This window comes from Falco naumanni, chromosome 2 (genome assembly GCF_017639655.2).
Source record: "Falco naumanni isolate bFalNau1 chromosome 2, bFalNau1.pat, whole genome shotgun sequence".
Classification (NCBI taxonomy): domain Eukaryota; kingdom Metazoa; phylum Chordata; class Aves; order Falconiformes; family Falconidae; genus Falco; species Falco naumanni.
The window spans coordinates 58,383,369-58,410,996 of NC_054055.1; the positions used below are offsets into that span (position 1 = coordinate 58,383,369).

At 41.3% G+C, this 27,628-nt stretch overlaps 2 protein-coding genes across 4 annotated transcripts in view; one reads left to right on the forward strand and one right to left on the reverse strand.

Annotated features, from left to right (window-relative positions):
* Positions 1 to 1,346: 1,346 nt before the first annotated feature.
* UBAC2 (UBA domain containing 2) overlaps positions 1,347 to 27,628 on the forward strand; it is a 99,861-nt gene continuing 73,579 nt past the window's right edge. Inside the window, exons 1-4 of one of the 2 annotated variants that reach the window (XM_040584451.1) lie at positions 1,347 to 1,490; positions 12,504 to 12,631; positions 20,365 to 20,484; positions 20,919 to 21,025. In XM_040584451.1, the coding sequence (XP_040440385.1) occupies positions 1,460 to 1,490; positions 12,504 to 12,631; positions 20,365 to 20,484; positions 20,919 to 21,025 (386 nt within the window). In that variant the 5' untranslated portion in view covers positions 1,347 to 1,459. The remainder of the gene's footprint in view (positions 1,491 to 12,503; positions 12,632 to 20,364; positions 20,485 to 20,918; positions 21,026 to 27,628) is intronic. The other variant, XM_040584452.1, reaches the window with a different exon arrangement.
* Positions 21,070 to 27,223, reverse strand: GPR18 (G protein-coupled receptor 18). Of its 2 annotated transcripts, XM_040584453.1 has the most exons (3): positions 27,142 to 27,223; positions 24,679 to 24,807; positions 21,070 to 23,645 (listed from the first exon to the last, which is right to left on the reverse strand). In XM_040584453.1, exon 3 carries the CDS (start codon positions 23,599 to 23,601, stop codon positions 22,636 to 22,638), a length of 966 nt encoding a protein of 321 aa, XP_040440387.1. In that variant the 5' UTR covers positions 23,602 to 23,645; positions 24,679 to 24,807; positions 27,142 to 27,223; the 3' UTR covers positions 21,070 to 22,635. The 2 variants fall into 2 exon arrangements, with proteins under 2 accessions (XP_040440387.1, XP_040440388.1); XM_040584454.1 differs by lacking the exon at positions 24,679 to 24,807.

Sequence of the window (27,628 nt, forward strand, 5' to 3'; positions counted from 1 at the left end):
CCTGTAGAGACAGAAGTGAGTGACAAAAATCTGAAATTAGTGCTGGGAGCTGGGCATTTTAAAATTATGTACGGATATGCAGAACTTTGCTTAAGTCTTTGTGGACCTCAGTGTAAGGTCTGTTTATGTCCCCTTGGCACTGTTAAGAGATTATGTTTACAGAGATTGAGGATCTTTCACATTTACAAGTGCTGTTTAATAGTCACATTTTAATGTAATTATTAAAAGGCATTTGAATGTAAATATTGAAAGACATTTTTTGTTTTTGTGGTATATAAAAAAGTTATGGAACATAAATCTATGACTTAACAGTTTTTACTATCAGTTGCCTGTTTAAAAATTGTTGCTTAGCTGACAAGTCACATTTTCCACATCCAGAGTGACATTCGTTCTCAGTCTTGTTCTGCAGTAAGCTAAATGTGACTTTGAGGCCCCTAATTCTGTCAAACGCACCAATACACAGCACGCAAACCTTGTCCTGGTTCTTCCTGATGTTCACATCTGTGATGCAGAGCAGAGCATCGCCACCTTTCAAATGCCTAGCGTGACGTAGTTCAGTAAGCTCTGATTTCTACATGGACTTGAAAATGCCATTGAAATTTGGTGCCTGAATAATGTCAGCCTTATTATACCACATCTGTATGAAAACAGGAATTTGCCTCACTTTGTATTAGATGTCTGCCATGTCGGTGTGTGTCTCACATACCATTACAGCTAGCGGAAATCAGCTCGTTACAGTCGGCAGAGCCTAGGGAGCAATTAATTTCATCCTGAAGCAGACACCTCCACCTGACCACCTGAGAAGCATTCCAGACTCCACTGTCTGTACTGGCTACGTCTCCGTTAGCTGCAACAAGAGCTTGCCCTAGGCAGGCACCTGCCCTGGGAACTCCCAAAATTAGGGTGAGCCTCCAGGGCTGCAGTTTTCCTTGGGAGTCAGTGTGAGGAGTCAGGCTTCCCCAAGGCACCCACCAATTTCAAATTCAAACCATATTTATAAAGACAGAAGTAATTACAGGTAATACACATAGACTGGCGTGCCTTTTATCCCTGTCTCACTACACCCCAGCTTTGAAGCGCCTGGCCCTGTGCCTCAGGGGCCTGACAGCGGCCTCTGACAGGAACAGCCACCAGCTGCCGACAGCCTGACCGCTGGGCCTGACCGCCGGTTAGCCGGGCCTGACCGCCAGTTAGCCGAGCCCATGTATTCCGCCTGTACGGGCTCCTACAGGCTTCGCCGCGCACAGCGGGGGCGAGCTGGTGGCGATCCCGCTCTCTGGCAGCTGGGCCGCCCGCCAGGCCCCGGCAGGGGGCGCCGGCCGCTCGGCTGACGGCGGCGTTTGGCCCATCGCGGCCGCCTTAGCCGCGCCGTCGCCGGCCCGCCGCGGTTCCTCGGGGTCTGCCCGGCCTCTGGGGGTTCCGCCAGCGGCGCCCGCCGCGGCTGGGCCGGGCCGGCGCCATGTTCACCAGCACCGGCTCCAACGGGCTCTGTGAGTACCGGCCCCGCCGCAGCCCGCGGAGGACGGAGCAGGGGGAGGGCGGCGGCGAGGGGTGTGTCGGCGTCTCCCCGCGGCGGGTGGCCCGGCCCCCTACCGCCGGAGGACGGGACGCGGCCGCGCTGCCTGGGCGGGGGGCGCCGCCGTGAGGGACGTGGCGGGGCGGTGGCGCCGTGACCTCTGCGGGCGCCGCGGAAGGGGGTTGCGGGGCCGCTCCCGCCGCCCGGCCTGGGCGCTGCCTCCCGCGGGGGAGCCGCCGGTCTCGCTCCCCCGTCCCCACCGCCTGCCCTCGGCTGGACTTTTAAACTCGGGTTTTGCCGCGTCTCCCGCTGCGGGACCGCGGGCGGGGAGCGGCGCCCGGCGGCACCGGAGGGGCGGGAGCCCTTGCGCTGGTCGCGGCGGTGCCCGCGGGGGCTGCGCTGCCCGGGCCGGCCGGGGCGGGGGCTGCGCCTGGGCGGAGCGGGCCTCTCCCGGCGCGGCTGCCCGGGGCCGCCAGCCCCAGCGCTGTGTGTGCGTGTGGCTGCGTACATAGGTACGGAGCGGCGTGCCTGGATATGTGTAGGGGAATAGAAGGAATTCTTGCTGTGGCTTTTTTAATGTGAGAGAAAGTTATTGTGTAAACCAGTTTATTGATAAGACTGACTTAGACAAACGCGTTCCCAGCTCTGTTCAACTTTATTTTTACCAACACCCTACGTAAATAATTCCCCATGGACGGGCGGGCGGTGAGGGTCGCTCGGAGCTTGCTCACAGGACAAAGAACGCAGCGGGGTGAGAAGTCAGAACTTTGCTGACTAAGGGCGAGCTCCACGCAAAATCCAAGTCAAAGTCTGAAAGCACCTTCTGATTAGGGGGGAATAATTCTGGCGTTTAAGAAGGGGTATTACTTATAGCCGTGTTCTGTTTGAGGTGTCCAAGGATGGGGGGAGGTTTTTTGCAGATGGATCTGGTGATGCTGTACTTGATTTGCCGCTCCTGACTTTCCCCCCGCCAGTAACAAATAGTGCAGGAGAGCAGCCTTTTGGTGGCATGTGTCTGTGTGTAATTCTATGAGAAAAAAGGTGGGGTGAAAAGTATTCTTGTTTGGCTGAATGGGTGGGAAGTCACGGTCAGTATTTAAAAGTTTTTCCGAGGTAGATCCATCAGAAGGATGAGTGGAAAATTGTAGCCATAAGAAACATGGTTGTGCTAGGAGAAGAACCTAGACAGGATGCTGCTCTGCAAGAAGTAAATGTTTATATTTTGGGGTTTGGTTTTGTTGTGGTTTTTTTTTCTTCTGGAAAACTTACAACTTACACTTTTACTGAACTCACTTGTTGACCTGAAGTGGTTTTTCACAGTAAGACTTGGCTGGTACAGGTGTACTAACAAACTCTAGTCGAGGCAAGGATTTAGGTTGCAGTGACGTACACTCGCTAGTTCACAACTGTGGCAGTTTAAGATGGCCCTGTGCCTTCAAACTTTTGTTTCTGCCTTTGTAGCAGAAGTGTCTGCTGCAGTAGCAGCAGGTACATAGGATACAGTCACTGATGTGCAAAATCTGATGGTTTTAGGCAGTTAATGAATCTGTACCTGATGTTGCATCAGGTTTGTTGCACAGGATGTATGTGTGTATCCATGTCCTGTTCTGCCCCAGGGTCTTGGGAGCAGTAACCTCTCTCAGAAAGGCAGTGACAAACAGTTGGGGCACAGCTGGTGGATAAATGGACCTGTATCAGAGACCCTAGATAAAATAAGCAGACACCTTGTTCAACAGCAATAAGAATGATTGTGCCAGGTCAGACTGGAGGCTTCTGCAGCCTGCTGTGTCACCTCTGACAGATTTAACATCTGTAACAGTAGGTTTATTGCCGTATCACAATACCACTTGGTAAAACTTAGTAATACTAAGCTCTTTTTTAGCCATGTGTACCGTAGGTCATTTAAAAATTGACCCAGTTGTTGGTTATATTTATAGTAGATTAAGGACTTTAGCATCTTCAGACGTAGACACAGTGGTAAAAATGTCAGAGGTTACTGTATTCTTTTTGACTTGTCTTCACCAATTGCCTTGTTTTTACCTTTTCTGCAGAATTTCTTTCTTTAGCAACGGGAAGGCAAATGACAAATGACCCCAGAGGTCTATTACATTTTGGTAGTGTGATTCTTACTAGGCTTCTTATGCAAAGTGCTTTAACAAAAGTGCCAGAGACACCCTTGTCCCTGGTTTTCTAGAAGCAAGTCTGTGCTTGGCCTACTCACATTTTTAAAAACTTCATTTTAATTTTGAAACTTCTTGTCAGAACCGAAATAATTAACTAATTGTGAAATATTTTGATTCTTGTAAATTCTTCTGATTCGTTAATTCTTGAAATTGCATTTAATACTTTTCTGAAAGAGAGTAGCCAGTGGCTTGCAGTGACAGCAGTTGCAACTGGTTATAAACTTTTTGTTCCATCTGGTACTATTACTCTAATGAATCTTGAACGGGATATTATTGTCCATGTTCTTTGAATTCTTTTTTTTTTTATTTCATCTGCTTATTTTAGACTAAACCAAAATAAATAACAATGGACTATATGGTATAATTCCAGGAGATTGCAGAAACAATTTAAAGATGCATTTAATAGTCTGTGTTGTTATGGTCTAAATGAGAGAAATAACTCAAGAATCCTTACATTTTGTTTGATGCAGTACATAGATCAAATTCGTAATCAATGTCCTACAAATCTTACGTCCTTTTGATTGATACTGTATTAGTCCCTTTCCCCTTCTTGCATCTGTCTTCTCAGTGTTTCTAGACTGCCTCTCTCATCTCTTATGTTTTCATGAAAACAAAACTCTAAACTACAGGGAGACTGACCTGATTTGGATATTTTCAAGCTGCTTGCTAAATATGCGTTTTAAACTGGTCTTTGGCCCTCATCACATAAAATAATTCCGTTGTCATTATACATTATTCCTCTTGCTGCAAAAATTCATGGAACTTTGATCCATTATGTCCCAGACACGGTAACTGTGTGTGCTCAAAACAAGATAGCTTAGGCTTCAAATAAAAAGCCTGTGTGCTTGTTAGCATTGTTAGTGTTTAATACTACAAGCACTTAATATGACAAAATGGGCAGAAGAGATGACTGAACTTTGGTAGACCAACGCCGCTTAGCAGTATAGTGATGTACTGTTTCTAGGAAACATGGGAGGAAGACACTGTAGCTTCCTTTTAGCACAACTTATTTATAATGTTTATTTAGGAAAATCTTTGGCTGCATGCATAAACAAAACCTTGAGTGAGTAAATGAAAAACTTGGCTATTTTGATTTCACTAATAAAAGGCGTTCAGCTCTTTATCTGTTTGTGCAGATTAGCTGCATTTCCAAGTTTCTAGACCAAGAATACTTCACGTTTGTTTAATCTGGATGCATTTTGCTTTTGTATCACAAGATGGCCTTGACATACTCCTACTGGCTTAACAGAGCAAGTTTAGCTCAGCTAAGCTTTTCTGAAGTCCACTTAACTACTGTAGCTGTCCTGATTGTTACTGTTATTCATTCAGGGTAAGGATGCTGTTGTGTTATTTATAGTCAGTTGATAAAACAGTCCTAAAAAACATCACTTGGATTTAGCCACAGATAGACCCTTTGGCTGTTTTTGTTAATGGATTTTTGCTTGGTTGATGGCCAAATTTTAGTTCTGGTAATACACTACTACTGTGCTGAACGAACAATATTTTTCAAAGCTATTAGCAAGTACAAACTAGTTCTCTCTGCTAATTTAATGGGTCATCTCTGTACTGTGGGTGCCAGCGGATGCTGCACTACGCTACACGTATACACAGAAAAGTTTATTTCATATTCTGGCTCCATAGTTGAGTGAGGTGAATGGTACCATCTTTAGGCAAGGAATATTCAAAACTTGTGAGTTCTTTACCACAGATTCAGCTGTTCCTCCTAAGTTTGACCACTTCCATTGAAGTTAAACTTTATTGTAAATAGTGCTTGAATAGCCAGGCTTGTATAGTGAAGTACTTGACCTTGTCCATGTGCCTTTTAAGGAGATCTCACGTGACTTTGAGCACTGCAGCTGAGTTCTTATATAAAGTGTTTCTCTCATATTTCTTATCCTAGTTTGAGTTCCCTGGTATAAATCCTCCGACCTACTTCTCCTGTTCAGTACTCTTTAAAATCACATGCATATGCAACGAGGTTCTTGAGAAGTGACATTGTAAGAGACATAAAAGCAAACCCTTCCAACAAACAGTCCAACCCTGGGTGCATGTGAGCCAGTTCAGACGAGTAGGTCCTTTGCTTGGAGCGATGTGCTGAATTCCAGACAGGCAGTATTGCATGTAGCAGATGATGACTGTGTTGGGGAGCTGATAACCTGCTCAGTGCATGACACTCAAAATTTTGGATGAGAAAGTGTAAAAAGAAACACATCTCCTACATGTTACAACTATGAGATACGGAAGTTGGGAAGCGAGCACCATTTAGAAAGACAAAGATGGTTTGCCCTTATTAAGGGAAATGGTTTCTGTTACCCGGAATATTGGAGGAGCGAGCTGGTATACCTTGGGGAAAAAGAAGCCAATTACTCTGGATAGTAGGAAGCACAGGAAAGGGATACTGGAATGACTCAGCAAAATGCTAACCCAGTTGAGTTGACTTGTAAACCAACATTGCAGTGTGCTTGGGAAGCATGCCTACAGCACCTGGCTTTAGGGAAGTGGCTTGAGAGGTTGGCTGTGGTGCTGGACCCAGACGGGTTTCTTGCATTGCAGTCTGCCAGCAACTTGCATCCCATGAGGAATGCTGGTGAAACACTTCAGTGGCTCTGCAAAGGCTAACATGAGTGCATGAAGACTGATGCTGGGCTGGCTGTTTGATTGGTGGTAGTGCTGCCCAGCTGTATTTGCCGCTTGTTCGCCAGCGTGCTGAGTCCCAGGAGCACACTGTGATGCACAGAAGGCTTTCCATTCTAAGACACCAAAGCCTTTCCAACAACTTAAACCTCTAAAACTAACGCCAAACTTTTCTGAAGATATTGTAATACTGGCTCCCAGTATTCTTCGTGTTGTGTGCAATACTGCATGTGAGTATAGTAGGGAAGCCTGTTAGAGCTAGTCTTTATTAAGGTAAAATCTGAGTCCATGTTTTAAAGCCTATCCACTTGTTACATCTAGAAAATATTTGTCTATTTTGCCTATTACACACAAGCTATTTCTTGTAGTAGTAGGGAGTAGAGTCCTTTGAACTTGCGTGCAAGCATTTCTGCTGATGCACCTTATGCTTTCACCTCTCTGTGAACCTTGTAGTGCAGTGCTAGCAATTAGTTAAAAATCCCCAGGGCAAGAAGGGAATGCTGCCCTCCTGCTTGCATAACCTGCAGGACTGAACTGTGTTGTGCATGGGCGTCAGGAAAAATAAAGGTAAGTTGATGCTTTGTGGTATGTCTGAAGGAAGAATGAATTATGTATTGAATATATTAGACTTCTGTGCATAACAATATTATGCAGTACAGTACTATATGGGAAATTAGCTTGTACATCGACATGCCACAGTGCAACCTGGTTCACAATACTAGCTTGAGTCCTGGGAGCAGTGTAGCCGCATCAGTTCAATAAGCCATGCACTGAACACCACAAAAATGTAGCTATGCTGCTGCTGCAGAGCTAGCTCGTTTCAAGCTAGAGTGGGGATCTCCACGTGATGTTGTGGTGTAGCCATACCTGAGAATTCTGACAGTGTATACTAATAGCAGTATGGTAATATGTTCTGTGGTTGGGAGGAAGAGGGGTTCAACGAGGTGAGCATTTTTTATTTTCAACCTCTTTCACTTTCTATTTCTTTTCAAATGTTCCTTTTAGAAGCAAAGATTTTCTTCCTCTTTTTTTTCTTTTTGTAGCTCCTCATTCTTTTGTAAGTTGTGACCTAGGCTAAAACCAGCAGTTTTCTAAACAGTAAATGTGTAGGTAACTAGTTTGATTACAGTCTTACCAGTGACTTTTTAAAACAGATTTAAAGCACGATCATAGTTGGTTTCTTTATTGACTTTCTTAATGTATATTCACCTCTCAGCTTCTGCATTAAGTTTATAAGCATTTGATGAAAAACTGTTCCTGCAGTGATACTCTTCCTGTGTTCACTTGCAGGCATCACAATGATTAACCACCAGAGTACGCTGTGAAGTGAGAGTCTGAACACAGGATCCCCTTCCTGTGTCTGTGCAGGGGCAAGAGCTGCCTTCCTGACCCAGAATACTTCGTTCAGTCATGTGATACTTTCAGGAAGTAGTAACTTCACTGCTTTTGCAGGGTCAGCTGGTATTGCATGTTTTTTTTTCAAAGAATGAAATATTAGAAAGATACTGCATTGAACAAACTGTAAAAAATCATCATACACTTAAATGCCATCCTACCAGTCAGCAGTCAGAAACCTGGTGTCTTCCAGATTTCTCAAGCAGTATTACTTACACGTGTCCGTATCTCTTGTCATCCTCCCTCCATGGCATACTCTCATTTGTTCTCGGCTACTGTTTAGGACTCAGCACGTGGTTATAATAAAGACAAGCTTTTACTCCTCAGATCTAGTAAGATTGCTGTAGCCTCCCAAAAGCACACACTAGTATCTGGGAAGCAGTTGAAAATTACTATTCAGATTTGCATATCTGACAGTGGGTTTCATCAACCATTACAACAAAGGACAAGCAAGGTTTCCAGGCATTCAGGAGGTGTTCATGCCGCTGTTTGATGTGTAGCAAGCTTGCATCTGAAGGGAATATAGCAGGCAACAGTCCTTGAAAAGCCTTGACCAATTTGAAATGTCACTGTCGGTTGGCGAACCTGCTGCAGGTTCTTGAAGAATCATGGAATAGGTGAATATTTGCATGATGGCTTAATGCAGGACCCCCCCCCCCCCCCAAAAAAAAAAAAATACAGATTCCATAAGTGCATTTGGGAAGTATTGTGCGTTCAGATATACATCAGTTATGGTTTAAAAGACTCACAGGTCTTGTCTATCAGCACTAAAAAAGGGTTCGTGCATGCCATTATAGTAGCCTCCAGCAGTTAATTCTCTGTATGAAAGCAGTGTGTCTGCCTCATAGCAACTGGGTTTGGAAAGTTTGCAGATGATACTGGGGAAAAAAGCTGTTATGCAGCGTGTTCTGTCTGCAGGTGTGGTGTAAGCTTAGTAGGGATCCTGACAAAAAATATCCTGAGCGAATCTGAGTTTCTGCAGCCACTGCTCATCAACTGGCATCAGCAATGAGATCCTCTCCCAAGTCAGGGCTTGAGTCTCGGGCCTGGAATAGCAGTCCAGGAGCTGAAGTTGTTCCCCCAAAACCCTTCTGAAACAGTTGCTTGGCTGCCTGTTTTGACAATGCTCATCTGCTAAGTGTCTTCACCTGTGAGTGGTGAACGGGCAGGGAACAGGGAATCAAATCAAAAACTCGTAGCTGTTGCTGCTACCACAACTTTCATATTCTTCTCATTAGTGTAGTGGTGGCTTCTGAAGCTGCAGCTCTCTCAGTGGTTGTGCCATAAACCTCCCCCTCTGTTTGTGACATACGGACACATATATTCCTCCACTCATTCTGTACTCTGAAAGTGATACTGGCAGCCAGAAAACTAGTAGCTTGTGGAAGAGGAGGATGTGTGGGCTTTGTATTGAGTGCAGGGGTGGTATGTGGTGACTAGGAGGTGATTTTCCTATACATGTTGCATTTTAGGGTCAGCTTCACATTGCACAGTGGTGGCACAACAGTTAGGACACTTGCCTGTGAGATTATGAGGGCAGTTTTGGGGGGGCACTTCTCTATTGCACCAGGGGGAAGCAAAGATCTGTAGTGAAAGCTAGTTCTTTGCTCTTCATCATAGCATAGGCATGTTCTGCAAGTTATTACCAAATTGCTCTGTTCACTTAGATGGAAGCTCAGCATGTGTGTTGCAGTGCTAATGCCTGTTGTTTTTGAAAGTGTTGCCACTTAAGGAGTATTTTTAGGTTGCAAATTTATTCCAAGGTCTTTGAAGATACTACTTTGATGTATTTTAACTCTTCAGGGTCAAAATGAGAGTTTATCTTTTCATTCTACTTTTTTTTTATGTGGTGCAGAGGCACTGGGTTTTTCTCTTCCTTGTGCCCATTTGTGTTAGTGCTGCTTGTGGACACTGGTACCCCAGCAGGCTGGTAGTACGTGTTTCCATGCCTGTGGTTGGAAATCCGTTGGACTAGAATTTTGCTTTCTAAGTCTTACCTTTGAAGTCTAAGTGAGGAATTTGTCTTGGATGTCAGAATGCCAGATTGTGCAGAATCTGGGATTGTTGGTCATTTCTGGTCTTACTGGTTGAGACATTCCACAGCAGTGGGAGGGTTGCATCTTCACTGGTGACCTCACGGCATTCCTTGATAAGGATCTATATGCTGTTAAGGGGTAAAGCAAACTACTAGATTGTACAGTGAGACACTTAGAAAAAACACTTCAGCAGATGTGTTTATTTATGTGGAAGAGTTTATCTTTCTCAAGTTTACTGGACAAGAATGAATTTATTGACCATGATGACATTTAGAGAAGCTTGAGAGCAGAATTTTCCATTACTCATGTGATGTTCCCCATGAGTGACTGTTGCATGAATGGGTTAGTTACTTCTGTGGTTTTTCACTTGATGATATGCTTAAAAATAAGTACTGTTCCTCTAACAAGGTTTAAGGTGTCTAAGCTGAAAGCCAAAAGAGACTCATAATAAAAATGTGTGTTCACACTTCTGGAGAAAACAGATAAAGTTCTTTTGGTTATTCTGAATGCATTAAAATTAGGAATGAACTTGATAGGATAAAGTATTTCAAGTGTGTATTACCTGTAATGTAAAAATGATCTAATGATATAAAAATTACAGCAAGATCTAAATATAAATATTAAACCTGTACTGAAATACATAGTCATGGTGGGAAATCCAGTGATTTGCTTGTCACGTTTTTTTGTGGTAATGTGATCCTTCTGTGAAAAGCATTGTAGGACTTAGAAAAATTTATTTAAACTCATGAGATAACTCAAGTAAGTTAATTTGATAGTAAAATAACAAGTTTTATCAAAATTTGGTTCTGCTGTTGTGACTACTACTGTTGTTCAGATTTAGGCTGCACTTTCAAATATCTTTTGTATCCTGGTTATAAAACCAACCTTTTCACATTAAGAAATGTTAAATTAACTAAGTTATCTAAGGGAGCATTGCCCGAGATTTTGAATGAACGTGTGTGTGCACAGTAACTTCTAGGCAGCTCCAGCTTCTTTTCCCCACAGTGTTCTACAGTACTCTGATGGCTTCAAACTTTTTTGAAGCATCCAACTGAATCAGAGAAATGAATAATTTTAAAAATAGACATCTAAAGACTATAGACCTTATTTCTGGAGAGAAAAAAATCCGAAGAAAGATATTAAATTGAAAAGTGGATTGGTTTCTTGCATTAAAAAAATAAAGCCACCATGCTTTTTGCCCTCCTGATGTCTCATGCAAAAAAAAAAAATCTGATTATAAAAGCAGAGCCTATGGTTAGCAGAGTAACATCAACCTGTCTCAATGCAAGTCACTGCCTAATTTCTATAAAAGAACTCTTCAGGGCATTAATTTCTTAAATGGAGTAAGGAAACTGAGTCTGTAAATAATGAACTCAAGAGTTGTGGTTGCGGACTGAAAGAAGATTTTTATGTACAAGTTTATGTTACGATACTCATAGGAAGAGATGTTTTCTTCAAATGGTGAACATCAGAAGACTGCAGATTTCAAGGTGGTGTGAGCTGAGAACAACTAACTATCTCAAAATTGTTCTTGATGTCATCAGTTAGTACTTGGATGAGTAAATACAAAAAACTGTATTTTTGGCTTTGGTGCTATCTTGCTTTTCTAGTAGTTCTCTCTTCTAGTGTGCAGCAGATGTTGGCAAAATCATTCATGGTAGTCAGTTTATCTGGATACGTACTAAATGTTTCCTGTATTACACTTCTTAAATGCAATTTTGTTCTTCCTATGCTCCTGCTGTTTACTTCCCATTAGTACTTTTAAAGTAGTCATATTGCTCCTTCTGTTATCTAAGAACAATGACAGCAGAGCTGCAAAAAAAGCAGTTGTCTGAAAATCAGTAGAATGTTTGGGAAGGAAGTAAATGTGATTCCGGTTGCATGTGTGAAAAGGAGAAAAGTAATAGAAAAAATATTTCAGAATTTCTGTATTGGCTTGAATTGTTGGGCAAGAATTTGTGTTTTGTTGCATCAACTACACCAACATCTTAGGGTGAATTGCTGGGTATATTCCTGCTGGATATTCCACTCTGCGGTTTGTAGTAAACGTGTATTGTAGACATCTCTGTTCTTTGCTTGCTTTCATCTGAATGTCCTTTCTGAAAGTCATACTAGTCAGGGAAAAGAAGTTCTGATTTCATAGATGTTCTGATATTGTTATAGTCTTTGTTAATTATTGAATGGAAGGAAGAATGTGTAAATTAACTTAGATATGTTTCCTTGAATAGTGGATGCAGGTGTGGTGAGGGGAAAGTAAATTTACTCCGGTGGTTCATAGCTTTTAGAAAAAACCCTAATCTTAATCCCTAACACGAAGAAAATAAAGGTATTTGTTTTAACTCGATGTGCATGTGTGTTTTGCTAGTGAAAAAGAGTGATTGCTTTGTTTCCTAAAATATGATTGAGCTTTAAGAGGGCTGCATGGGAGGGCATGACCTCTATAGGTGCAGAGAGCTTAGGTTTAATTATAGCCAAACCATTAATTTAATGAGAGAATGCTGAAAACAAAATGTCTGATTAATGTTTAACTGTCATTAATATCTCTAGACTTCCTTTGGTTGGTGTGTTTTTCCTATCTGCTTGTAAGTTGTTGAGAACTTGGGAAGTTGTTGAGAGAAAAAGTCAAGGTGGTGCCACTGCTGTTATGTTTTCTGATCACCTGTTTAAATGTCACTTGTTAAGCATGAGAGACTTTTCTCTAAAATGGCTTTTTTGTTTGTTTGTTCTTTTGTCTTTAAGATAAAGCACCTTTGTCTAAGAGTCTGTTATTGGTCCCAAGTGCCATCTCGATTTTATTGACTCTGCTGTTCCAACATTATCAGAAGTTCTTTGCATATAACCTACAAGCTATAAAAGAGGATTTTCAGGTAAGAGTCAGTTCATTTTGTGTGGAAAGAGACTGCAAACTATTGTCTTCTATGCGATTTTTTTTCCATTTGTCCTGGTTTTTTCCCCTTTATTCATTGTTGTAGACCAGCTATTCCTTACCTTTCTTATGTCAGCTGAGTAGGCCATTTTCTGGAAGAAGTGAGAAAAAATGATGTGAAACGATCAACATACTTTTCACTTCTTTTTTTTTTTTTTGCCTGGGAAGTGATCGGGTTTGTATCATTTTTCCTTCCAGCCACTGGCATTTGGAAGCTTGCTGTGAATGAAGTGTGATTTAACTTGTGTAATAGTAGAAGTATTTTGATATGAATGTCAATATCTTATTGCGCTTAGGTTTTAATGCTGAAGAAGGCTGCTGTAATCGGGTACTCTGATTATATCATTTATTTTAACAACAGAGGCCATAACTTTCACTCTGTAACTTCTATTGTAGTCAGTTGTGGGAATCTAAACTTTGCCAGTAAAAGAGAACTGCAGCTTCTAATTTGAAGATACCAAGTGATGGGGGAGTTTGCTATGCTTCTCAGTAACCTGCTGAATTGGTTAATTATCTTACTAACATTTCTTGCTCATTCCCGGTTCAAACTGAGATACCATATTTTTTAGGTATTGCATCTTGTAAGCTTTTGTTGTCAGCTTAATTAAGAATCCTCTAGTATCAGTTGTAGTTGTTGAAATAATGTACTTGGAAGTGATTAGGTAAGTTTTGTGGGGATTTGTTGGTGGGTTTTGGTGTGGGGGGAGTTCTGTCTTTTTTTTTTTCTTTTTCTTTTTTTTTTTTTTTTTTAATGGCAAACTACTGCTCAACAGAGAAGGGTCAACAGCTGCCTTTGTAATTATCTTACCCCACATTTTACAGGTACATGAAAAAGAAGTATGTAGTCCGTGTCTCTGAGGATGCCAACTGCAGCCTATAAACCTTAAAAGATTATTAGGCCTAGCTAGTGGTACTCAGTGCTGTTCCACTGTCTGTGATCTTTCTTGTCAAGAACAAGAACTTTATTTTAGTATCGTAGATTACAACTCTGCAAGAACACTGCTCATATTTTCCAATGTCTTGCTAATGCAGTGCAGCAAAAATACATAAATTAATGTCTGCCTTTTAGAAGTGTTACAACCAGGTGCTTAGGGAGGGAGAGGAGAAAGTCTGAGAAACTATTCAAGTTTTAAGTGGAAATTTTGGGGGTTTGGGGTTTGTTTGCTTATTTGTTTTGCAGTTTTTATTTAAAAGAGCTCTTTCCTTTGTTTGATCTGCTGAAAAAGAGTAGTAGTTCAGTTTTATTCAAAGAAACCGCCTTTACTGTGTCTTAAGCATAAATATTTGCAAGTATCTGTAGAAGCTATGATACTTCTATTGTGGTGCTTTGGGGAATTTCTGAGTTTGGATTTTTTCTTTCCTGAAATTGTTGTTTCATTTATTGTCATAGCCTTTGGACTAAGATAGATACTACATAACTGTATACCTCTGAGATCAGGGAGAACAGATCACTTAACTCCTGTCTGATGCTAATATTCAAATGAGGACACTTAAAAGAAAATTTGTTTAGAATAAATTCATCTGTGGGGATGAGTTTAATGGAATGGATTTTTTTTCAGGGGCTGAACAAACACGTTGAATATTAAAACTTGTTAAAGCTGGTAGAGAGCATAGGAAATAAAGCACGCAGTTGAAAAAGAGCACATTTGATTTGAAAAGCAAAATATGTACTGTCCAAAACTAAAAGGTATTTGTCTCCCTAAAGGGGACCCTCAAGAGCAGTGAAGATGCTGCGCGTGAAATGAAGATCTTGATTACATTAGATTTATGTATTTTTTTAAGCTGGTTAAAGTAAAGAGCAATTAGTCTTAGAAGCCTTCCACAGTCCATGCGAGGGCTGTTCAGTTAATGCCTATCATGAAATGTTCAGCTGCAAGGTCACAGCCCTGCCAGTTTGGCCCTCAGGAGGGCTGGTACTCACGCTGCTGGCTAGGTTTTAACATCGGGTGTGTTGACATGGGACAGCTAGAATGGTGAGGTCCCACTTTCTTCTTGTTCAGTCCTTTGGTATGCTGGGGAGGTTAGAGGCAGAAGCATCGGCTGAGCTCTAAAGACCTTGAGAAACGTAAGGCTTAGGCAGTATGTTGGCACTTGGACTTCCATGGAGTGGAGAATGCCTACCAGGGTCTGATTTAGGAGGGGGAGCAGGGAGAGCCAAAGCTGAGCTGGAAACTAGCAAGGGAGATGAGAGGCAGCAAGGAAGGTTTCAATAAGTACATCTGCAGCAGAAGAAAGGCTTAAGGAGACTGTGGGCCCAGTCTTCATTGTGGTGAGGATCCTCCTAGTGACAAGGAGTGTGCAAAAGGCTGAGGTATTCAGGCAGATATTTTTTATCAGTTTGTGCTAGTGTGTTTTGCCTTCAAGCCTCCAAGGTCCCTAAGCCTCCTAGCAGAGTCTGTGAGGGTGAAGCAGTATCCACCATAAAGAAAAAGAGACACGTAACCCAGCTGTACACACTTAAGTTAATGGAACTAGACAGGTTACCTCTGAGGGTGCCAAAGGAGCTGGAAATGTAATCATGAGACCTTTCTCTAGCATCTTTGAAAGGTGATGGCAATTGGTGGAAGTACGCAATGGCTGGAGAAAGGCAAATGTCACACCCATCTTCAGGAGGGGCAGAAAGGAGGATCCAAGTAACGTCAGGCCACTCGGCCTTACTTTGGTCCCTAGGAAGGTCATGGAGCAAATCTTCTTAGAAGCCATTTCTTAACACATGGAGGACACAAAGGTGACTGGGAGCAGCCAACCAAAGTCAAGTGGACAGATCCTGTGGATTACAGTGGGTTGCATGGCTGGTGTCAGCCACAGGGTTTTGGGTTTTGTGGCCATGGGACCCTCTCTGAGGATTGAGGACTACTTGGGTGAGACGGGATCTACCTGACCAAGTGGCACAAAAGCATCTTTGCTAACAGACAGTTCAGCCTGGTGAGGAGAACTTCCAGACAGGAACAACATAAGAGAGAGATGACAACCCTCAGTCAAGTGGGGAGGCAATGGACTGGGTTAGTCCAGCAAAGTGTAGAGGGTGACATGAACAGAAGGGATCTTGTAATTAACAAGGTAGGACTGAAGAGGACCTACTTCAAGTGTATGCCCATAAATAAGGAAGTGCCTATGGGACAGCATTATGTGGAACGCTCCCATGTGTGTTATGGGAAATTAGCGTGACTGGGTGCCTCTCTGAAGTGTCCGTATGCTAATGCGTGCTACACAGGGAACAAATAAGAGGAATTAAAGGTCATATGCCATTACAGGGCTGTGATCTCATTGGGGTTATGGAGATGTGGTAGGTTAGCTCATGTGATAGGAGTGCTGCAACAGGGAGATACAAGCTCTTTAGGAAGGACAGGCAAGGAGGGAAGTTGCTCTTTATTTGAAAGAACTGCTCAGAGCTTTGTCCTGGGACTAGGGAGTTTATGGGTCAGAATTAGGGGGGAGACCAGCACAGCTAACTTTGGTTGTGGTGTTTGCTACAGGCTGCCTGATCATGAAGAAGTAGATGAGGCCTTCATCAAACACCTGGAAGAAGCCTTATGATTTCAGGCCCTGACCCTCATGGAGGGTTTTAACTATTCTGATACGTGCTGGGAGGTCAGCACAGCAGGGCACAAGCAGCCCAGGAAGTTTCTGGAGTGCACTGATAGCAACTTCCTAACACAGATGATCAAGGAGCTGAGGAGGGGAGATGCTGTGTCTGGACCTCATACTTAGAAACAAGGAAGAAGAACCGGTTGGGAATGTGAAGGTCGGGGTCAGCCTTGGTTGCAGTGATCATGAGATGGTGAAGTTCAGGGTCCTGAGAGGAGGGGACGAGGCAAATTGCAGGATTTCAACCCTGGACTTCAGGAGAGTGGACTTTGGTCTGTTCAGAGATCTGCTTGGAAGTCTCCTATGTGATACGCTTCCTGAAAAAAGAGTGTACCAGCAGATCTGGTTGGTTTTCAAGGATATCTCCTTCAGAGAGAGAGATATATGTCTTCAAGAATGGATCATGTGCAGGAAGTCAAGCAAAGGTGTCAGATCTGCATGGATGAATGAGGAGCTCCTGAATAAACTCAAAATGAAGCACAGAAGCAGTGAAAGCAGATAAGTGACCTGGGAGGAATATGGAGACACTGTCTGAGTGTGCAGGGATGGATTAGAAAAGCCAGTGCTCACCTGGAGTTGAATCTGACAAAAGACGTGAAGGGCAACAAGAAGGGCTTCTACAGGAATATCAGCAAAAGGAAGACTAAAGGAAATGTGGGCCTGCTACTGCATGGGAACGGGGACCTGGAGACAGAAGACATGGAAAAGGCCAAGGTATCCAGTGGTGGCATTGCCTCAGTTCTTGTAAGACTTGTTTTCAGCAGTCCCAGGCTGCTGAGATCAGGGCAAAAATCTGGAGCAATGAAGGCTTAAACTCAGTGAAAGGAACTCAGGTGGGGAACATGTGAACTCCCTGAATATACACAAGTCCATGGGACCTGATGGTGTACACCCACAAGTTTCGAAATAGTTGGCTCTTGTCATTGCGAGGCCACTCTGGATTATCTCTGAAAGGTCATTGTGATCAAGGAAGGTTCCTGATGACTGGGAAGAAAGCAGACATCATTCCTGTCTTCAGGAAAGGCAAGAAAGGAGATTGGAGAACTACAGGCTAGTCAGCATCATCGGATCTCTGGCTAGGTCATGAAACAAGTCCTCCCAGAAATCATTTTCAGACACACAAAGAACAATAGAGTGGCTGGGGATAGCACAGATTTATGAAGTGGAAATCTTGACTAACCTGATAGCCTTCCATGATGAGGTAGAGGACAGCCTTGGTGGGTGAGGGGAGAGAAGTGGATGTTGTTTATTTTGACCTTAGTATAGCTTTTTACACTGTCTCCCATAACATCCTCAGACAAACTGATGAAGTAAGTGGGTAGTGGACTGAAACCTGGCTGACCTGACAGGCTCACAGGGTTGTGATCAGTGGCACAAAGTCCAGCGGGAGGCCAGTCATTAGTGGTGTACAGCAGGGATGAATATGGCGGCTAATACTATTCAGTGTCTTCGTTCATAACCTGGACAGCAGGACAGAGTGTGCTCTCAACAAGCCTGTGGATGATGTAAGATTTGGGTGAGTGGTTGATAAATGAATGAGTTCTGCTGCCATTCAGAGGGGAAAAATGGTCATGTACCGCATGTACCTGTACAAGCTGGAGGCTGACCAGCTGGAAATCAGCTTTACAGAAAAGGCCCTGGGGGTCCTAGTGGAGACTTAAGTTGAACATGAGCCATCAATGCAGCATTGTGGCTAAACAGGTCAACAGCATCCTGGGCTGCATTTGGAAGAGCCTCACAAGGAGGCCTGGTGGGGCAGTCCTTCCTCTCTACTCAGCCTTGGTAAGACCACATCGGGAGTGCTGTCCCTTGTGCTGGGCTCCTGAGTACAAGATACATCTTGACATGCTGCAGAGAGTCCAGCAGAGGGCCACCAGTATGGTCAGGGGCTGGAACATTTGGCATACGAGGAGAGGCTGAGAGAGCTGGGATTGTTTAGCCTGGAGAAGAGAAGGCATAGGGTCGACCTTACCAGGGTGTATAAATACCTGATGGGAGGGAATAAAGAAGAGGGAGACAGGCCCAGTGAAGAGACAAGAGGTAATGTGCTCAAACTGAAACACAAGAAATTCCATTTAAAGAAAAAGCTTTTTTACTGTTAAGACTGATGGACTAGAAAAACAGTTTCCCCAGAGAAGTTGCGTAGTCTCCATCCTTGGAGACAGTCAAAACCAGACTGACATGGTCAGTTAACATCCTGCTGTAGTTGATGTTGTTTTGAGTGTAGATGATCTCCAAGAGGTCCCTTCCTACCTCAGCCATTCAGTGATTCTATGAAAACATGCCTGACCAGCTGGTTGCTTTCTTCCATGAGGCAAGTGGTGCTGTGGACATGGGGGAGTCAGTGGATTTTACATGCCTTAACTTTATCAGTGCTTTTAACCCAGTCTCTCATTGTGTCCTTGAAGCCAGATTGGCGAGGTACGTACTGAATAACTGGACAAGAAGGGTGGAAAATTGGCTGGACTCTCAATGGAGTTATGGTCATTAGTGCAAAGTCCATTTGGCAGGTATTAATTATGGGAGGACCCCTCAGAGATCAGTACTGGGACCAGTATTATTTAATGTCTTCATTAGCGACCTGGATGATAGGGTGGAGTGCACTTTAAACAAGTTTGTGGGTGATGCAAAATTGGCGCAGTGGTCATATATGTTGGAAGGCAGGGTGCTATTGAGAAAGACCTTGGCAAGCCCAAGAAATGGGCTGACAGGAACATGATGAATTGGCAAGTCCTGCTTCAGGGATGGAACAACCCCAGGCTGTTGCAGTGCAGGCTGGAGGGGGAAGTGCTTGGGAAGTAGCTCTGCAGAGAAGGACCTGTTGATCTTGGTGGAAAACGAGTCAACAGTGTGCTCTTGCAGCCAAGAAGGCCAGCCGTCTCCTGGACTGTATTAGTGAGAATCTGGCCAGTAGGTCAAGGCAAGTAACTCTGTTTGTCTAGTTGACACAGCACTCAAGATATAGTCTCACAAGTGCCCAGTTCTGGGATCCTCAGTACAAGAAAGATATGAATACACCGGAGCAGGTCCACCAAGAGTGTTGGAGCATGTGACATACAAGGAAAGGCTGAGAGAACTAGGTCTTCCCAGCCTCAAGAGGAGAAGGCAAAGAGGAGATGAGGAGACACCTTACTGCTGTCTACAGGTAGCTGATCAGAAGCTGTAGAGAAGCTGGAGCCAGACTCTGCTTGGAGGTGCACTGAGGTAGTGCCAGAAGTAGTGGATGCAAGGTGGAATGTGGGAAAATCTGCTTAGATGTAAGGGTTTGATTTAGTTTTTAAAACCATGGGGGTAGCCAAACACTGACAGAGGTTGCACAGAAAGATTGTGGAACTTCCATCCTTGGAGGTGTTCAAGGCTCAACTTGACATGGCCCTGAGCAAGCTGATTTGATAAGACCTGCTTAGAGCAGTGCGCTGGACTAGCTGATATCTGGAGGTTGCTTCAAAAATACTTTTTTCCTGAATTCTGCATTTTACTAGGGTTGTGATTTCCATTTTTATTTGTAAATGTGAAACAGGGACATAAAAATGTATTTGACTTAATTTCAGTTGTAGATTTATTTTAACAGATAAACTGCTTCCTTGAAAACATTTTATTTTTAAACAGACTTCTTGAACTCTCCATAACATTTGGATCTTACTAATCTCTACAACTAACTGAAAGAAGATTGTAGGCAGGTAGGGGTGGGTCTCTTCTCCAAAGTAACAAGTGACAGGACAAGAAGAAATGGCCTCAAGTCGCACCAGGGGAGGTTTAGATTGGATATTAGGAAAAATTTCTTCGCTGAAAGGGTGGTGAAGCATTGGAACAGGCTGCCCAGGGAGGTGGTGGAATCACCCATCCCTGGAAGTGTCTAAAAAACATGTAGATGTGGCACTTAGGGGCATGGTTTAGTGGTGGGCTTGGCAGTCCTGGGTTAACGGTTGGACTTGATGATCTCAGGGGTCTTTTCCAACCTGAATGATTCTATGATTCTACTCTCTACATTTCTGACTTCAGTATTATATCCACTCTGAGCACAAATTCTGTGAAGGATTTCCTTGAAGGAAGAGAGTGTTAACATGATGATCTTTAACCTTTTAGATTTGGAGACTTGTATGTGGGAGAACAATATGTCTTGATTTGAAAGACACATTCTGCAGCTGTCTGCTCCTTTACAACTTTAGAATATTTGAAAGAAGATATGGCAGCAGAAAATTTTCAGTAAGTTCCAGTTACTTTTTTTTTTAACAAAACCTGTTTTAGAGTCTTGTAGCCTTGGATTAATATTGCAGTTTTGTTACTGACATTTTATATAGAAATACATATTAAAGGGTTTGAAAGAGAATTTGGTTTCCATAAATAAGAATTTATATTGACAATGTCTTGCAGTCAGTGGATTATTCTAATTAAAATTTGCAGCTGTATCAGTTGAAAGTTACCAGACCCATATAATCTAATTTTGGTAACACCTGTAACTCTTAATTCTTCAGTATCTAGACATGTACATCTGGAATTATTTTGTACTAAAGATTTTATTTGTCTTTATTGGACTAGTATAGTGGTTTCCTTGTTTTTACTTTTAATTAGAGATACATTAAAACCTTATTTTTAACTGTTGAATTTGAATTAATTAAGATTAAACTTTTTCTTTCCAGTCCTTTTTACTGGGTGCTTGGATGCTCTCAGCTTTGTTTGATCTTCTCCTTGTAGAAATTGCTCAGTATATATTTGGCATCACCATCAACAGCTTGCCTTCTGGTTTGTAAGTAGCTCCTAATGGATTGGTTATTTTAGATACAGTTTCAAGTGATTATTTGGTGCAGATTTTAGTTGGAAAAAAACTTTCTTCATGTATCTCTTCAATTTAAATTTAATCTTCTTTTGAACTACAGTGTAAAAGTTCTTGGCATAGCTATTATATTTTCAAATGTTCATTTCTTAGTTGTAATCTGTGGTTAGTTAATTTATAATTTATCTATATAATGATTACTTTCCATTATGTTAGTCCCATTTCCACTGTTGGCATGATTGAAACATGGCTTGAAGTGCGCAAATTATTACTGTGTCTGGTTTTGCTCAATTTGCTAAATCTGAAAACTGAAGTCAGATGGGTGCTGATTTCTTTCTTAACACAAAGGCAGCACAACTGTAATCCATATTTTTATGTTCACTGTTAAATGCATATGTACTTACATGCATTTCATACTGGTATTTTGTATTTCTTGTGTTTCAGAATTTGAGGGCTAAAGCACACTATTCCATTTAGTGCTTACATCTGAAGTTCTTAAAGCTTTAAGGTTATTTAGTGGTTCAGTTTAGCTAATACAATAACCTGTATTTGAGTTTTCTGCACTTAATAAGAGATGTACATGATACAGTAGAACCGTAGAGCCCTTATGGTTAAGCTTCTGACAGTTGAGAGCAGCCTCATACAGACTTGGGTTTCTATGTGTGGCACACTCTGAGGTAATAATAAAAGCTCTTAGAGTAAGATTTTTAATTGTAAACACCATAATAGGCTTTTTTTATTTCTGATTTTTTAGTGTGTCCCTTGAAAGTAGCTAAAGGCTGATGTAATAAGGAAGAAAAAGCATGTGTTTGGCATTTTAAAGATACAGTTTTTGAAGTGTGTGAGTATTCAAAAGGAGCTGAAAGCTTGAGTAGTACTGTGGTTACTCATGTTTGCTATCTGAAGTTTGTTGCTGGGACATAGGCTGCTAGTGTGTCTGGAAAAAGTATTTTCAGCTGTGTAAAAAGATACTTGGTGCAAGAGTAGGGTGTTATAAATGTGCACATCATACCCACAGGGAAATAATGTTTGACTGTTACACGTTTTGGTGGTGTTTTTATCTATGAATGCAGAATGTGGTCAGTTACAAAGTAGTCTGCATCAAAGCAGTTTTTTAGTTGAATGAAATATATATGGTACTTACATACTCTTTCTCTTTAAGTCATGCTAACACTGATCTTGGGAGAATTTTGGAAGTGTGGGATATACAGTAATTTCAGGAGCTTTTGGTTGTGCAAATATAAAAAAGTAATATATACATTCCATCATCATTTTTCAGTGTTGCCTACTTTATTATACTAACAGTCACTTTTTCATGTCTGACTATACACAATCTTTTGAGATGACAAAAAGGATTGGCAAATCTAACACTGATAGTAGGCTTTAGTTAATTTCAGATTTACAAAAGTTGTTGAGCAAATGTAAAGAGGTGCAATTATTCTGCTTCTCTCATGTTTACAGTGCAACAAATGTATCTGTTATTTCTGGCTATAGAACATTATTCAGTGTAGTCTAAATGCTAGAATTTCAGAAAAGAATCACTTGTTTACATTATAAAAATCCCCTGACATTCTTTTCTCTTTTTATATCATTTCACTGTTCATGTTACTGAGTGATCTTACACTTGCAGTTCGAAAACTTTTCCTGCGCACACTTCGAAGGTAATTGCGATAAAGGATTACACTGATGACTCTTGCCTGAAATTGTTTAGAAACAATATAGTACAGTATAACATCCAGGCATGTACTGAGATTCATGAGAAAGGTGGTAAAGGCTGCCCAGGGATTGTAAGATGTATCTTCAACTTGCAACATCAGGAAGGTGAAGCAAATGTGGAAGGGTACAAAGCAGATGAGTACTTGAGCAATCAGAGTAACTATAATTCTTATGGATCTCTCCTTGGCCTTAGGCTTCAGTTTGGAAGTCTTGCCACGGATAAAATTGTAAATAATGACTAGGTAACACCCCATCATGATAAACAAAGGAATCAAAAAGAAAAAAATCAAGCGAGAAAAGTTCAATGTATTTACTTCCTTTAAATGGATGATATCAAGCATTTTCATGCAGGTGGTGAAATTTGAGGCTTTGTCTGGATCAGATTGTAAAAACAGCAATGGGGACGTTGTTGCAAGGGTCATTACCCAGATTCCAGTGCAAGCCAGCACAGCTTTTTTTGTATTTTTTAGTTCTTTGACATGTTTGGGCTGGACAATAGCCATAAATCTGTCTACACTTATAAAAGTGAGCAACCACAGAGCAATGGCTGGATAGAATATAGTGAAAGCACTGATAATCCGACAGAATGTATCTCCAAAAGGCCACGTTTCTTTTCCATGGTAGATTAACCGAAAAGGCAAGGAAAATATAAAAATTATGTCAAGTAATGCCACATTCATCATATATACAGTTATAGTTGTTCTCTTCTTGGTAGTGCAGCTGAAAACCCATAGTGCCGTGGCATTCACCAGCAATCCCACTGCGAACACAAAACTGTAGAAGACCAGCGATGCAATCCTGTATTCTTCAGGGTGGTGATTTCCAGGCATCATATTTTAATTTTGTTTAGGAATAGTTGTTGCACTCCATAAATAGCCTAAAACCAGATAAAATACAAAAATGTTATTCTCAGTCAAATAACAACTTTAAAAACAAGCAAGATTGTTGTAGGATGGTGTTTAGTGATGAGATTGTTGTTTAGCTGTGAAAATGTGCTAGCTTTGTTGCTTTTTCTGACTACCAATACATTATTGTGCTCTGAAGGAAATACATGTACTGTCAGACTTGTGAGAAATAGTATTTATAAGCTGGTTTTTAATTAAATATTTTTAACTAAGAGATTTCTTTTATATTCTTTTTAATGTCTGACAATATTCACAATCTTTTGAGATGACAAAAGCATTGGAAAGTTTTTGGAAATACATTGGAAACACTAGGTTTTAGTTCACTTCAGATTTACAAAAGCTGTTGAGCAAACATAAAGAGGTGCAAAGGAATCAAAAAGTCAAGATTGACCAGCTAGTTTGAGTGTGCCTCTGTAGCTGATAATTAGATTGAAACAGCTATAATTGAGGTGAGAGCTATTTTCTAAAGAAAATGTTTCAAGTTGTCCCTGTTGAATAATTAATGACTGAAAGTAGTTACCCTAAGAACTAAGTGAGCATGGCATGTAGTGGTATTTGGATATGCAAAGTGGAGTGGACTTTGTGTTTTATCTGTGTCGGAGCTACTTAGCTCCCAAAAGAATAGATGCGTGCTGTTGCTCATAAAAGACACTACAAAGCTATCTTAATAGCTATATAGCTTCTAATACAGTATTTAGTCCCAGGGCATCAGAACAAACTACCTGACATATGGATGAGATTAATTGATAGATTTCCTGTTTTAAGAAAGTAAAAAGATGGGAAGCAGTGCAGTCTCCAGCCAGGCCCTATGTGAACAGGTATTTTGGGGGGAGATAGTTGCTGGCTGGTAGCCAGCTGCTCCAGAGCAAAGTGTGTTGCTTCTCTCAGCTTCTTGGTCATAGGAGTTTGACATCTGAAAAGTCATTATGCAGACTAAGGTGATGAGAGCTGAAAGAGATTATCACTTGGTTTACTCTGGAGCCATTTGAGGATGGCAGATCTTACCTGGTGTTGGCATGGGTGCTTTGGCTGACCTGCACACTCTCACTTTCCAGACTCTTGCTTTGGTCACAGTTTTGTGACTTTGCATGGGAAGGTTCCTCTCATTTGGCTTTTTACTCAGCCCTGTGGCCGCTTTGTGAAGAAGAGCAGGAGGAAAGAGTTAGTTGTTTGTTCTTCCCACTTGTGACAGACAGCCAAGTAGAAGTTTTACGGTATCAGTTAGGCACCAAAACTGTTCTTAAGAGCAGAAAAGTGCATAGTTCCTGCGTAGTTTATCTCCAGAAGTGCAGAATGCATTAAAGAAAGCTTATTATTGCTGCTTGTGTGGTTTATGATTTCACTATAATGTTACCAGGTACTTTTTTCAGTGGTATAGGAATACATAGGGGTTTGAACCGGTGGTTATTAATCTAGCATCCTGGTTTGAAATAGGCAAATATTAGCTGCTTTTGAGAAGAGTATCCGTGGTCTAACTAACTTAAGTGTGACTTATTAAATCTTTCTTCAGGTTAGTTTCTGCATTGAAATACGAAGTTTGGACTTCAATTTTCTTACAGTTCTCCAAGTTTACAGATTATTTTAAAAAAAAAAAAAAAAGCATACAGATATCTAGCCCTGAACTTTTGTCTCAAAGATATTTTTTTCTAGCTGTACAAAATGAAAAGGTGTGTTTTCTGGTCTGAAGAGGTCATTAGAACCTGTAATATATTCTGTGTTTTGTATGGGAAAAGCTGTATGTATAATACTGACAAAAAACAAGTTTGGAGGGCATCTGCATGAATACATCTACAATACCTCATTGTGTGAAGAACACTAAAAATAAAAAAATCAAAGAGATAGCAGACCTTATGGAAAGATAGATGGCATGTGCTTGAAAGAAAATTTTTGTAGTGCATGCACAGTTGAAATATTTGGCATACTGTCCCCCTTCATTACTGTTGCATAAAATTGTCCAAATATTGCTTAACACCCCGTCCCTGCCCCTGCACATTTTAACGGGTTTTTTTTCTGTTTTGTTCTGGTTTTATTTCTCTTGCTAGTGGTTGTGTATGACATAGTGCATGACTATCTATCTGAAGATCCTGACTGATTTAGCAGGTGAATTTAGTAGTAACGTATAGGATAGTAGAATTCACTTTGTTAATAATGTTAATAAACAGCCTGGGTTTTGGTTTTAGTTTTGCTCTTCTCTCCTTTGGACTTGCAGTGACTGTAATTGTTCCTGGGCAGGTCCTGCTTCCAAAATAACCAGCAGGCTGTTGTTGATGGGTAGAGAGGAAGCTGAATCAGGTGTGAGCTTCTATCAGGAAAACCTGTGTTTCCATCCTTGTTTGCTGGTTATTTCAAGTTTGTGCTGCTTTTGAGATATAGCAAATAATGGACCTACTGTAACAAATAGGGTTCCTTTTTGTTTAGTTGTTGAAGACACTGTTCCCAAACTTTGTGGATTTAAATGCATGTCAGTGTTACAATTAGGTATTTCTCCTAGAACTGATTTTTAAGAATCTAAAATTTAACATTTATGTAGGTAAGAGATAATGAGATTTTTAGAAGGTGTGCAGTTACCTGTTTGCATTTATATACAAATGCAGATGTTCTCCTTTTTCATTTGTACTTGTCTGCATGGAGTTCAGGTTGATATCTCTCACATCAGCCCAAGTAGATCTTTGGGTGCTTCTGAGTGGATGGTTTTGCCCTAGTTGCCATTTTTTGTAATGGGAACACATGCTGCTATTGATTAAAGCACTTGCTGAAGAGCCCCTGGAGTCACTGGTTTCTGGAGTCTGTCTGTGTTAATACTGAATGATTACTCTGATGTTGGTCTGTATGTTTTATCAGTTGGTTATAATTTTTCAATGATAGCTGAGGTCCTGAATGTCTAATGTGAATTGTGAAGCCCATCTAGGTGCTGTGTACGAGAAGAAAGACTTTCAGAGCAAAACTAGAATTAAATCTTTTCTTCCAGGTTCCTACTATGAGTTAAGCAACACTGAGTCCATTTAAAGGTGCATGTGTGTATGTCCCTTAGCAATCCCCCTTTTTTTTTTTCTTTGGCTGTCCCTTATGTTTGCTCATATTTCCCTGAGGAAAACATGGCTTTCAGTGAAGTACAGAGAGAGCAAGCAACACGATCTTCTGCTTTTAGTTTAATGAAAACAAATGCTTTTTTCCTTTAGTGATAACACACCAGTGTTTTTAGTTATTGCATATTTTTAAATTTATTGTTAAAATCCTAAACAACAGTATTTATGGTACTATAGTACATTTTGCAAATGCAGTCATTTTGCTTTCAATGTTATTTATAGAATGCTACTGATACTTTGAAAGTGCATTGAAGAATTAAATCTTTTCACTAGTTCTAGAATTAATGCCTGTGTTCAGCTTCTGAAGAAAGAAGTCTATCTTAGCAACATGCATAAACATCCAAGTTACTTTGTGAGTGTAGCATAGTGGATTGTTACTCACCTTTTGTGCACTACAGCGTTTCTTCAGAGATGCTCCTTTCATAGCCCCAAATCTGTAGAAGGTTTAGACTTCCTCTTCTCTGCTCAGCTTCACTTAGCTAAAATAGCTCCTCTTCAGACAGGAAGCAATGACGTAATCTAGCTGGTTCTGAGGTCTTTTATTGGTCATACTTAAAAGTTAATATTTCACTTATGTGTGGTATCTGTGAAGTGATATTTCTAGTACCTTTCAACAGACAAGCGTTTGTAATGTTTCCAGTGTGGTCAAACTGGGCTTTGTACTATGTATCTTTTTAAAATACATTTTTAAATGTTTGTGGTATAGTGAAAGCATATTTTTGGCTAATGTTTACATGCAATCATATCTGTAAGCATAAACATCTTGATTGTGCAGAAGTTTCTAATAAGCATAATGTAAATGTATTTTCTGTAGAGCGTGTTGTGTTTTTTGTGGAAATCCCCATATTATTTATATTGCCTTGGATAGT

Bases quoted from the DNA above. Each gene is read 5' to 3' on its own strand.
- GPR18 (XM_040584454.1), bottom strand. From the start codon at position 23,601: ATGATGCCTGGAAATCACCACCCTGAAGAATACAGGATTGCATCGCTG.